This window comes from Myotis yumanensis, unplaced genomic scaffold (genome assembly GCF_028538775.1).
Source record: "Myotis yumanensis isolate MYYU_CA2020_CCGP unplaced genomic scaffold, mMyoYum1.0.hap1 SCAF_13, whole genome shotgun sequence".
NCBI classification, from domain to species: domain Eukaryota; kingdom Metazoa; phylum Chordata; class Mammalia; order Chiroptera; family Vespertilionidae; genus Myotis; species Myotis yumanensis.
The window spans coordinates 41,366,425-41,378,840 of NW_027223764.1; the positions used below are offsets into that span (position 1 = coordinate 41,366,425).

Genomic DNA, 12,416 nt, shown 5'->3' on the forward strand with positions numbered 1-12,416 from the left:
CCGGTCCTTCCAGGCAGGGCTGCCCTGTTTGGCTCCTGTTTGGCCCCATCATGCACCGGTGCCCTTCTGATATGGCCAGGCCTCCTTCTGGGCATCTTTGGGTCATAATAATCTGCTTGCGTAACCCCAGCTCTGGCTGCAGTCCTGAGGCCCATGTGAGGAGTAGACACCCCCTAACATCACCTCCACGGGGGGTTTACTAAGCAGTGTGTTTGGAAGCCTATTCCCTTCAAAAGTCAGTGGTCTTGAGCTGATATGGGGTTCACTGCCAGCTGCTCCCCAGTCCCTGGGGGCGTAGATCCAGAGAGCTTCCTGTGAGGAGAGGCCTGCTGACACACACTGGGGGGGCACTGTACGTACGTGGTGACATCTCCATCTACTCTTCTCCCCTTCCCCAGGGCTCTCCCTGCTTCCCCTCCCCCATCTCCTCCTCCTTTTCTCCTATCCCAACGAAGCCCTCCCTCATTTCACCCCAGGGATGCCCATCTACCTCACCTGTGGGCATCCTGCCATGATGCCCACTGTGTCCCCCAGCACAGCCTAGGTGCTGAGCAGGTGGGTGGGACCCTGGGCATCCAGCTGTGCTGCACAGAGCCTCTTCCTCGGGGCCCACCCTCCCTGTGCCAAGCTCAGCATCCCTCCTTTCCCGTGGGTTTGGGTGGTACACAGGCGTGAGCCTCTCCCCAAGGGGAGGCTGGGAGGCTGGCCACTTCCTCGTGCTCCCCCTGACTGCAGACATCTCCATGCCTTTTCTTCTCTCTGCCAGGGGGCTCCTGGCATCGCCGTGGCCGGGATGAAGGTCAGTGAAACGCTGTAATTCAACACGGAGGGGTAATGTGGGAGAGATGGAGAGAGGAGGACAGAGTTGGGGCTTCAGAGGCCCTGAACCAAGGAGGAGGCAGACAGGGTTGGGAAACTTTTCTCCTGAAGCAGCATTGTTGCCAGATCCATGCACACATAACTTGAACAGCCCATGTCAGGTGCACGCACACATAACTTGAACAGCCCATGTCAGGTGCATGCACACATAACTTGAACAGCCCATGTCAGGTGCACGCACACACTTGAACAGCCAATGTCAGGTGCACGCACACATAACTTGAACAGCCCATGTCAGGTGCATGCACACATAACTTGAACAGCCCATGTCAGATTCATGCACACATAACTTGAACAGCCCATGTCAGATTCATGCACACATAACTTGAACAGCCCATGTCAGGTGCATGCACACATAACTTGAACAGCCCATGTCAGGTGCACGCACACATAACTTGAACAGCCCATGTCAGGTGCACGCACACATAACTTGAACAGTCCATGTCAGGTGCACGCACACATAACTTGAACAGCCCATGTCAGGTGCACGCACACACTTGAACAGCCCATGTCAGGTGCACGCACACATAACTTGAACAGCCAGTGTCTACCTAAGCTTACAAGGAAGTAGCAAAGGGTTACCATTCTCAGCTATAGGTCTCACCCTCCTGCCATGCCGTGGAGCCAGAGCTTTCATTCACACTGGAATGTCACAGCTACTTGCTTGCAAAGCTTCAGGGAGGGGAGCTGGATTCCTCCTCCTGAACCCACCCTAACTGCCATGTGGTTGGCAGGCGGACGGTGGAAACACCCAGCAGCACAAGTGCTCGGTGTGGCTCTCCGGCAGGTCCGCTTACAGGGGCACCTCTCCCTCTCCTGCGGGGCCTCACTGACACCCACACCAGCCACACGCCTCACCTGGTGGAGAATAGGGGGTGGTCCAGGAGGCCTCTTTGGCCTGTGGCTTGAGGTCTACGCTGAGGAAAGCCTGAGCTGGCCAGGTGCTTCGCCTCCCCCCAGAGTAGCTCTGCTCATTGGTTCCTGCTCCCTTCCCCGCTCTCTTACCTGAATCTTTTTTTTTTTCCTACACAGGGAGAACCAGGAACCCCAGGAGCCAAGGTACTGACACAGGGAATGTCTGGGCTGCAAGGAGCATCAGGTGTCAGGGGAGGTGGGAGGGGCCGCTGCTGTTTCTCACTCCTGATCCCCCTGAGGTGGGCCTGGGGCTGGGGACCTGACTGAGCAGAGGACAGCCTGCCAGGGAGGGGCCTGCTTGTCAGGGTTGCACAAGCAGCCCTGCTCCTGGATTCTGGCTGGACAGCTCGGCCTGTTCGCCTGCACACCTGCTCCAGCAGCCAGGAGTTGCTGTCCCCTGCACCTGGGGGCTGTCCCTCATCTAGTTCATGAAGGGATGTAACATGAAAAAAAGTTCCCATGGTCAAATATGTTTGGGAAATAGGGGATTAAAAATATTACAGGGTTTCTTTCGTGCAGGCCTTCTCAGAGCCTTTATCATGCTAAATGTGCATCGGAGAGCTCTGAAAAGGTTTTATCTTGTGAAGGACGTCAAACTTTTTTGACCAGGGCCTCCTTTTTTTCAGAGGAGCATCTTATGGGACTAGGGTTCTAGAAACACCCATCTATGATCGCTGTCCATTATACCCCTCATGACCCCCACCTCCATCCTCTTAGGAGTGACTTTCTCTTCTTACCCCAAAGGGAGACCCAGGAGCAGCAGGGAAGCCGGGGCCCCCAGGTTTGCCGGGAAAGAGGGGGCAGAGGGTAGGATATTGTGCCTTTGAGAGTGCCGCTCCCCCACTTCCTGCCCACCTCTCCCTCCCGTGACTAGGGTGCTGCCTGCCGTGTGTAATGGGTGCGTGTACCCTCAGGAGGAGGGCAGTGCGGGGACAGCCTGCAAAGCTGCAGAAATTCCACTCGAGAGCAACGCTCCCTCCCTGAAAGCCATGGGTTACCCAGGAGAACCCAGCAGAAGGAAGACCCTTCCTCACTCCGTCGCCACCCCCAGGACCCCCGCAGACGGCACTGCATCCCTTCCCGGCTGCTTCAGGGCATGCCCGCTAAGGCACAGCCCAGGCAGAGCGGGCCTGCTGGGCTCCCAGGACTTGCTGTCCTCCTGTCACGTGGGCACTCACCCAGCCTCCTTCCCTTCCTTGGCCAGCTCCAGGCCACTGTGCCATTCAGCTCCTCCCCAGGGACAGGTAGCAAGGGGATGACCCCCAGTGACTTCGTGTGGCTCCTTGTGTGGCTCCAGCTGGGCAAGTCAGTGAGACGTCTGAGCAAATTATGATCCAGGGCCCTCAGTTTATGTAACCACACACGTGGCTGCGGAGAGTGGAGCTCCCCGCGCTGACCTGGCCGTGCTCTGGGGGCTCCTGGTGTGAGACGCTGGGTCGGAGGTGGAGCCTTAGGAGACCTGCCTGTGAGACCAGCTCTGCCGCTGACACAGGGCGGCTGCTGCACCGAGGCGGGCTCTGTGGTCCAGGTCAGGGGGAGAGTTCTTCAGGAAGGAGCTGGCTACGAGGGGTGTTCCTTAGCGAAGGCGCCCCACAAAGGACCACAACCCACAGACGTGTATTGTCCCCCTGCCTGGGGGCCAGTGGTCTGAGGAACAGGTGTCAGCAGGGTCGTTCCTTCTGCGGCTGTGAGGGAGCATCTAGCCCAGGCCCGTCTCCTGGTTTCCGGGTTTGCTGCCATCCTTGCTGGTCCTCAGCTCATAGACCCCATCTCTGCCTTCACCCTCACTTGTGTTCCCCCATGCGCAAGTCTGTCCAAGTTTCCCCTTCTTGTATAGACACCAGTCATATTGGATTAGGGACCCACCCCCTCCAGCATGACCTCATAACATAGCTAATTACACCTCCATGTAATTACACCTCCACTGTCCCACTTCCAGATAAGGTCGAATTCTGAGAGAAGTCTGGGAGTTCAGACTTCTACATACAAATAGGGAGGAGGAGGCACAATTCAACCCATAACAGGAGGCAAGCTTCTCAAAATATTCCTCCAAAGGGAAGTCCTGGTTAGATGGTCTTGTCTTTATATATATATATATATATATATATATATATATATATATATATATATTATTGATTTCAGAGAGGAAAGGAGAGGGGGAGAGAGAGAAACATCAATGATGAGAGAGAATCAATGATCGGCTGCCCACACTGGGGATGGAGCCTGCAGCCGGGGCATGTGCCCTGACCGGGAAATTGAACCATGACCTCCTGGTTCATAGGTCGAAGCTCCTATGCCAGCCAGGCTTGTCTTGTCTTTAGAGGCAGGAGGAGGTGGGCAGAAGGCTCTCCCTGGAGACCAGGGGCCTCTAGTGGCTGGTCCCGATGAACATGAACATGGAAAGAGCACGGTGGTTAAAAGGAAGAGCTTCCCAAATGCCTGGCTCCACGCTGCTCATCCCTCCCCTTAAAAGGGCCTAAGTGCTCTTGGCTCCCCTCTCCCACGAGTGATGAGGGCCCAGCCCACCTGGGGAGAGGGGAGCACTGATGCAGGCTGTCCCCAGTGTGAAGTGGTCTTAAGAAGGAGTTGGGCCAGGTGGGGGCCCTTCAGGAAGTGGAGTCCTTCAGAAAACAGTGCACGGAGGGGCAGGGAGGTGGGAGAGAGGAAAGCCAAGGCCTGGCGCTGGCGGGGTGAGGCCTCACCCACATCCTAGAGGAGCTCTTCTAACCCACCTTGTCTGCATTTCTCCGCAGGGTGAGAAGGGCGCCACGGGCCTTGGCCTCCTGGGGCAGAAGGTGGGTATCGAGGAGCTCTGCATGGTGAGATGCGTAGAGGTCTGATGTCCATCCCCGCCCACATTCCCTCCCAGAGGAGGGGGGTAAAGAGGTACGACATGGGAGGCCCTAATTGGCCAAACAATGCCCAGATTCAAAGAATTCAATGGCTATGACCTGGTCAGACCTCTTTGCAGCAGCTCTGAAAATGTGCTCAGTGGTACATGAGCTCCATAAGATAGTGCACTTGAAAACAGACTAGAGGTCAGGTAAGTGTGGGAGAGCTGGGTAAGGGGCCCCTTGGATAGTCACAGGCACCGTCGCCTGTCAGAGCTCTGGGCACGCTGCATGAAGGAGCTCGCAAAGCTTCATTTCATTCCGCCTTTCCTAGCATTGTTTGGCCACCAGACCCCTTTTTTTCACATTTCAAAAATTTTCAACCCCCTGAAGAAGTGTTCCATGGAACACCCTTTAAAATATGTATTTTTTCAATTTATTTCAGAGAGGAAGGGAGAGGGAGAGAAAGGTAGAAACATCCATGATGAGAGGGAATCATTGATCAGCCGCCTCCTGCATGGCCCCCACTGGGGATCGAGCCGGCAACCTGGCATGTGGCCTGACCGGAATCGAACTGTGACCACTGAGCCACGCCTACTGGGTCCATGGAACACTCTTTCAGAAACGCAGTTCCAGACCCAGGTTCTGATAGGTCTCTTGTTTCAGCCTGTTCCCCTTCAATAGCCAGCTCTATTCTTTCCTCAAAACCTGCGGCTGGATCAGACTAGGCCAGGCTTCTGAAGGCCTCTGGAGCCCACAGCCCCCTAATGCCCACCCCCACCCCCTACCAAATTTAGCCTGAACTGTGAGGGAAGAACTAATAACTTTTCCTTTCCACCCCCAGGGAGAGAAAGGCGATTCTGGCAACTCCATTGGAGGAGGCAGAGCGGAGCCCGGCCCCCCAGGGCTCCCCGGGCCCCCAGGGCCAAAGGTGAGTCTTCCCCTGGGATCAGTGCTCACGGAAGATGTTTGCCTGAGGCCTTTCCCTCAGCCGGTTCTTGGGGACTCTGTGTCCTGGGCACCTTGCCTTCCCTAGTGTGTGTGGTTTTCCCGTGGATTCTGGAAAGGTCATTTGGCCTGACCGCCTACTTCCAAGCAGAAGCTGTTTGGCATCCAGAAGAGATGTCACCCAGGACAGAGGGTTGGTCCCATTGACTCAAATGGCTGTGATGTAACCGAGTCAGGGGCTGGCGACTGCAGGGCCTTAGGACAGCCAGAAAGGCCCCTCGCCTGGGCTCTGAATAGGCCTCAGGCCAGCGAGCTGCTGAGCCCCGCCTGTGCTGGTGCATTTCGGGGAGCAGGATGGTGGCCGGGAGACAGCTGGCTGACCACCCTTTCCTTGCTCTTTGTGGAAACTGCAGGGGTAAGACTCGGGCTTCCCAAAGCAGATGCTTCCTTGGTTTATTTTAGCAGCATGGGGAGGTGAGGGGGTCCCTTTCTTAGCTCATAAGGAAAAGATTAATTATGTGATTGGAATCAGCACACGCATTCCCCCCGCTGACTGGCGTTTATCAAGGGCTGCTATGGTGGGCTGGCCCGCAATCTGACAGGACAGACAGAGCCACAGTTCGCAGGAATACAGTGCAGGGAGCACGAGGAACCTCACAGGCAGACGCGGCTTCCCCTTCCCCGTGCCCATGTTCTAGGCCAGTGGTCGGCAAACTGCGGCTCTCGAGCCCCATGCGGCTCTTTGGCCCCTTGAGTGTGGCTCTTCCACAAAATACCGACTTCTGCGCATGGGCCACGAAGTTTCAATTGCACTGTACGTGCATGCCCGCACGTGGTATTTTGTGGAAGAGTCACACTCAAAGGGCCAAAGAGCCACATGTGGCTCGAGAGCCACAGTTTGCCGACCACGGCCCTATGCCCATCTGACTGTGGCGGGGACAGAGGCTCCCTGACATGAGCACCAGCTTTGCCAGAGGTAGCCCTGCCACCGGGTTCCCAGACACCCCAAGTTTTGGAGTTTGTCCCTCTGACCCCACAGGGCATGAATGGCTGGCACATTTGGGGTCTTCATTTAGGGTCGGAGAAACCTGGTCACTATTGTCCTCACGCCCTGGGACAAAAAAGGGGAAGCTCGAAGACTGTTCCCGAAATCTCATCCTCTTTCCAAGTCCAGGCAGATGTTTAATAAGTGATGTGTTTGGGATGGGCCTCTTCCTAGTTCCCCGTCCCCTCCTGTCCTAGGCCTCCAGCACTCCCCTTGTGTCCCCCCACATACACACAGGCCCAGGGTCTTCACCCCACCCCCCCAGGCAGGGTGAGGTGTGCCTTTGCAAGTGTTTCAGGCTCCAAAATGACCCGCCAAGGGCTGCTGGCATTCACATTTGGGGCCACAAGAGAACTGAGCACGTATATGTCAGCTGAGAACTGAGGATGGCCTGGTGGGGGGGGGGGGGGGGGGGGGGGCGTGGCAAGGGGTGGACACCAGCCAGTGGTGAGAACACCTCAGAGGAGGAAGGGAGTAGATAGAAAGGCTGCCAGGAGGAGCTGAGAGCCGGGCTGGGCCCAAGCGTGGGTAGAAGTCAGATAGGTGGAATGGGGTGAGTTCGTAGAATCCAGCAGAGAAAGACATGGAAGCCCAAAGACACAATAGCCAGGACATTAACAGCAGGACATCTTGCCCCCTTGAGTGACTGTCCAAGGTGCCCTGCAGGCCCTCACCCCATCTCTCTCCTTCCCCAGGGAGAAGCTGGTGTCCATGGCCAGGCCGGCCCCCCCGGAAAGCAGGGGGACAAGGTACGGAGGCCCCAGATCTGAAAGCTGCAGGATGAGGGTCAGCTTGGGAGTTCAAGCCCCAGCTCAGTGTGGCCACCCCTGCGGCTGGACCCCCGGGCACAGGCTGACCGGCTGGGACTCCTGCTGCTGTCTGTCCCCTGAGACAGCAGTCATGCGAAGGCTGGCCCGGGGGCCGGACGTGGGGGCTGGGAGTGGCCCAGAGCCCCTGCTCTGTTAGCTTCCAAGCCCTGGTACAGGGGACTCCCGCTTCCCACCAGCTGCTCCCCGTGCAGGGGTGGTGGGTGCTGTGTGCTGTGGCGGGAGGGGGAGGGACAGGTGACCTGGAGGTGGCAGTGGCTGGACGCTCCATGAGCTCCACCTCCAGTGTCCTCACGAGTTGAGTTACATTCAAAGGTTCATTTTTCCTTTATTTTCACTTTCTTTCTTTTTTAAATATATTTTATTAATTTTTTACAGAGAGGAAGGGAGAGAGATAGAGATTAGAAACATCAATGAGAGAGAAACATCGATTAGCCACCTCCCACACACCCCCCACTGGGGATGTGCCCGCAACCAAGGTACATGCCCCCTGACCGGAATCGAACCTGGGACCTTTCAGTCCGCCGGCCGACGCTCTATCCACTGAGCCAAACTGGTTACGGCTATTTTCACTTTCTATCTTATTTTTTTAAATTTCCTCAATGTTAACATTATCCCAGAACAACTGAAGTGTGGTTTGTTCTCACAACGTACACCACAGTTTCATTTATTCCCCACCCTTCTGTCCTGTTTCCAACAGGAAAAAGTCCCCTCATGTCCCCCGCTCAGGGAGGCTGGGGGCTCCTAATACCTTCCGTTCCCCACCCCTCCCATGCTCCATCCTGCGGTTCGGATCTTTCACAAACAGAGGGGCCCCTAAAAGTACCACATGGGCTCTTCATGGCAAATACTGACCCCGACGATTAATTGGCAAAAGGTTTCGGAGCCCTTGCTTCCTGAGCAGAATGGAAATGAGGAGACCCAGAGGGCTCATCTCTGCGCCCAAGGAGGTGCTGGCTGAGGGGGCTGGGAGGTGGCAGACGGACACAGGTGGAGTCACTAACAGCTAACGCAGGACAGAAAGAAGACCTCTCAGCGCAAGCTGGGGGAGCTGGGAAGGAGGGGGTTGCCTCTGGGTAGAGGGGAGCCTGCACTTTCAGGCACAGGGAGCTCTGCGTCCTCGAGGCTGAGCTAGGGTGAGCCTCCTGGCCGCCCCGTGGCCCTAGCGCGTGGCCCACCTGGAGGCATCAGGTTCTCTGTACCCAGCTTTATCCCCATTTCACCCCAGTTTTGTCGTGCAATAGGGGGACCCTGGAGCGCCTGGAGAACAGGGACCAGCTGGCCACAAGGTATGTGCATCTCATCCAGCGCATCTCACCTCCCTGGGGTCACAGAGTGACGTGGCTGGTCCCTGGGGTCTTGAGGGGCGAGGAGAAGAGCTTGATGGTCCCCGATAAGAGGTCTGGCGTTGCAGCCAGGACTGGGCTCAGTCTTCTCCAGGTCGGTCTAGTTCGGCGCTCATGGAGCCCAACTCCCAGGCTCCCTCTGAGAGCGCTCGGGTCCCCGATAGGCTCCCCTCTTGCTGCCCTGGACCCACCTGTGTGCAGCCAGGCGCAGCCAGTGCTGTCCACGGTCCAGTTGACAGACAGCGGGCGGCAGCTGTGGTCAGGTCCCTGCTGGCCCGGCGGCTGAGATCGTGTTTGCCTTGCAGGGCTCCAAGGGAGAGCCAGGGAAAGGAGAGGCGGTCGAGTGCAACGCCAGCATCAACGAGGCGCTCCAGGTGCGTGGGGCTGGCCCGGGGCTAGAGATGGGGAGGTGCTGGCTGCACGGAGGCCTGAGAGGGAGCTGCACACCTGGATGGATGCCCCTGAGGCCAGGCCACTGAGCCAGCCTCCTTTGTTCCCCTCCTTTGGCCTGCAGTTTGGGTCGCACTGCGCAGCCTCCGGGCAAATGGCCCGCTCATTTGCCATCCAGGTGGCCTGGCTCCCACCTGGGCCCATCTGGCCCGTTCTCCTGGCTCTGGGTAACTGAGAGCCATTCCTGAAGCATCCTGGCACCCTGCAGGGTGTTGGCCCATCCAGGGTTTGGGGGCCCTGTTTCTTCAGAGCACACACTCCCCTTTCACATGTCTTCCTAGAACACGGCTCCCTTTGGCATCAATTTTATCGTATTTCAAGTTCCTATGACACCCGCCCCTGAAAGCAGAGCTCCTCAGCCCCAGCACTGTCGATAGTGCTCCGAGCTGTGGGGGGTGGGTCCTGTGGGTTGCAGGGTGTTCAGCATATGCCTGGTCTCCACCCACCTGATGCCAGTAGCACCCCACCTGTTATGACAACCAAAATGTGTCACTGCCAAATGCCCCCTCGGGGCAAAACTGCCTCAGGTGGAGAGCCACTCCTTTAAATGAAACGTTCTAATGACGTGACTCCATTTACGAGCTGTATCATCCTTTTTTAATGCCAACAATTGTCAGTCTAATTATTTTTTTAGTGATTCCATAGTTTGCTATGCTGTCTGTTTGTCTGAAGGGCGGTGCAGTGGAACCTTGAAATCTAGGTGCTGGGACAAGAGGGAGAAGCAAGGGAGGCTCCCAGTCAGCGGCCAGAAAGCATAAGGGATGTTGCTTCCTCCCTCTTTGGCGAAGTGAAGGAAAGGCTGCAGGCTATTTGAGGGCTTGTCCGAGTCATAGGACAGCCTCAGAGCAGCATTCAGTGAGATGTGGGGTGCTTCCTGCCCAGTGATCACAAACCTCTGGGGGAGGGGGAAGGCACGGAGCCCACTCCTTAGAGCGGCCCAGCTCCCACGGTCCGTGACTGGGCCGAGGAGACCCGGCAGATGGCTCTTGACTTGCCCTCCACCTGATCGCATGGTGGTGGTTTTTTAGGAGACCCTGATGCTGACCTTGACCATCAGTCTTCCTCTTTCTTCACTTTCCCCGGGCACCAACGCTGGGGCCATGGGGAAGGGCGGGCTGGAAGCAAGGCCTGGAGGTCTTGCCTCACGAAAGCAGACGCTGGGCTCTTTGGGGTTAGGGTTGGCCATGCAGGGCTGGGGCAGAGGGTGACCTAAGTCTGAACAGGGGGTCTCAGGAGCTGTCCCCAGCCTGGATCATGGCTGCCTGATGGAGTGGCTCTTCGCTGATTCAGCTGGGCGCCTCCTCCTTGAAGCCTCCCCTGATCTACCAGGCAGAGTATACTTGGCACAGTATAAATGCTGGATTCCCATTGCAGCTCTGTCAAGGAAACAGGGGTATAGAGGAGGATGCTTTTGTGTTTCTCCTTTTTCTCCACCTTCAGTTGATAAAGTGCATAACCCTGAAACATGAGTAACGACCCTCTGCATTTCCTACAAATCAATTTTATTACCTGCACCTGGAAAGCCAGTGCATCCCAAGCCTGGGTTTTGCACACGCACCTACCAGTGGCCGCCTGCAGTGAATACTTGTAGTTCAAACTCCACCACCAGGTGGAGGGAACGGGGAGGGCTCCAAGTTCTCAAACTACTGGCGTGTTGTTTCACCCAATACTGTCGTAGCCATGTGCCACAGACACGCTTAGGGACGATGCGGACCCAGAACCAAGCGCCAAGCACAGGACGCCCCGGTCCCAGAAACTGGTGTTAACCACAGGATCCTGGAATCCGTGAGCTTCATTGGGACACATTAGAATGGATTATTCAAAATAGCTATTGGAAGCAAAACTTCCCTGGAAACACATGTTGTTGTTTTTCTTTTAAAAACAGCCTTGTATCATTTACAAACAATAAAATGCACCCCTTCTAGGTGTAGAGTTTGCTGAGTTTTGACAGATGTGTCCGTACACATGTATCCACCACCCCAGCCACTCCCGAGAGTTCCTCCATGGATGGGCCTGGGGGTCAGTCCCACACCTGCCCCAGCCCGGCGCCACCACTCGGCTTCTGTCGCCGCGGATTAGATGTGTCTTCCCTGAGCCTCCCAGGAGTGGGAGCACGCGTGTGTCGCTGTCTGCGTCCGGCTGCGTTTGCTCATCGCCGTGTGTCAGGGCCTCACCCTGGCATGGCGGGTGCAGTCCTTGTTCTTCCCTCACTGCTCCACTGCATCGATGTTCCAGACCTTCACCTGTGGCTGACGTTTGGCTGTTTCCTGGACACGTTGTTAAGTCACCGTCCAGGAGGTCAGATGTGTCTTCTGGGAGCCCAGGAGCCCCAGCGGTGCCTCAGAGGCAGGAGGACAGAGGCTGCTGGGCATGGCTCTGCATCCCACCACCTCTAACCCAGACACACTCCGTGCCTATCGCCCGTACATTGTGAAGTCCCCATATTGTCTCCTTTGCAAAAACAGTGTTCCTGCCACTGATAGAAGGTGTGAAAACGCCTGCTCTCTCTAAGCCAGCCTGTATCTATCCCCCTCTGGTAACAGGCCGCTCCTGCTCCTCAGAACATCCTTCCTGAGTCTGTTTTCTTTCCTAGGGGCCCCCTGGTCTTCCCGGGCAGATCGGCCCACCTGGAGCTCCAGGGATCCCAGGCCAGAAGGTAACACTTGTCTTGACCCTACAGAGCATGTGACTCTGAGCATGGGACCCCGTGGCCACCCCTCGTCCCGTGACCCTCTCATCTTCCCAGAGCACCACCTCGCTCTGGCCTGTAATTCCTCCCAGTGCACCAAGGCTCACCCACACCCCAGCTGCCGTCACTCCTCCCACCCTGGGCTCTGCCGCTCTTCCCTGGCTGCCTTCTTGGGCGCCTATAACCCTCTGATGTGGCGGAGCCTGCCCCACAGACCCTGCCCCAGCCACACCCACAGCACTGACCCCAGTCTGCTACCAGGGAACAAGGCCTTGAACCCATCCCCAATCTCACCCGTCCTCGCTCCCTGCCTTGGCTCCCTTTCATACTCTGCCCCAGCCCCTGTGGTTTTTCTCAGAAAGCCTTGCATGTTTGCCCCTCTGCCCTCTGCTCATGAGGCCCCCTACCCTGAAACCCCTTCCCCTCTTCCCTACCTTCCAAAGCTCACCTCCTCCTTGAAGCCTCCCCTGATCTATCGGGCAGAAT

General features: G+C 56.8%; 1 protein-coding gene across 1 annotated transcript in view; it reads left to right on the top strand.

The window, feature by feature from the left end:
* COL13A1 (collagen type XIII alpha 1 chain) overlaps positions 1-12,416 on the top strand; it is a 78,204-nt gene that overhangs the window by 39,584 nt on the left and 26,204 nt on the right. Inside the window, exons 16-23 of the mRNA XM_070431927.1 lie at positions 767-799; positions 1,912-1,938; positions 4,548-4,589; positions 5,470-5,556; positions 7,314-7,367; positions 8,690-8,734; positions 9,097-9,165; positions 11,835-11,897. Coding sequence (XP_070288028.1) covers positions 767-799; positions 1,912-1,938; positions 4,548-4,589; positions 5,470-5,556; positions 7,314-7,367; positions 8,690-8,734; positions 9,097-9,165; positions 11,835-11,897 — 420 coding nt within the window. The remainder of the gene's footprint in view (positions 1-766; positions 800-1,911; positions 1,939-4,547; positions 4,590-5,469; positions 5,557-7,313; positions 7,368-8,689; positions 8,735-9,096; positions 9,166-11,834; positions 11,898-12,416) is intronic.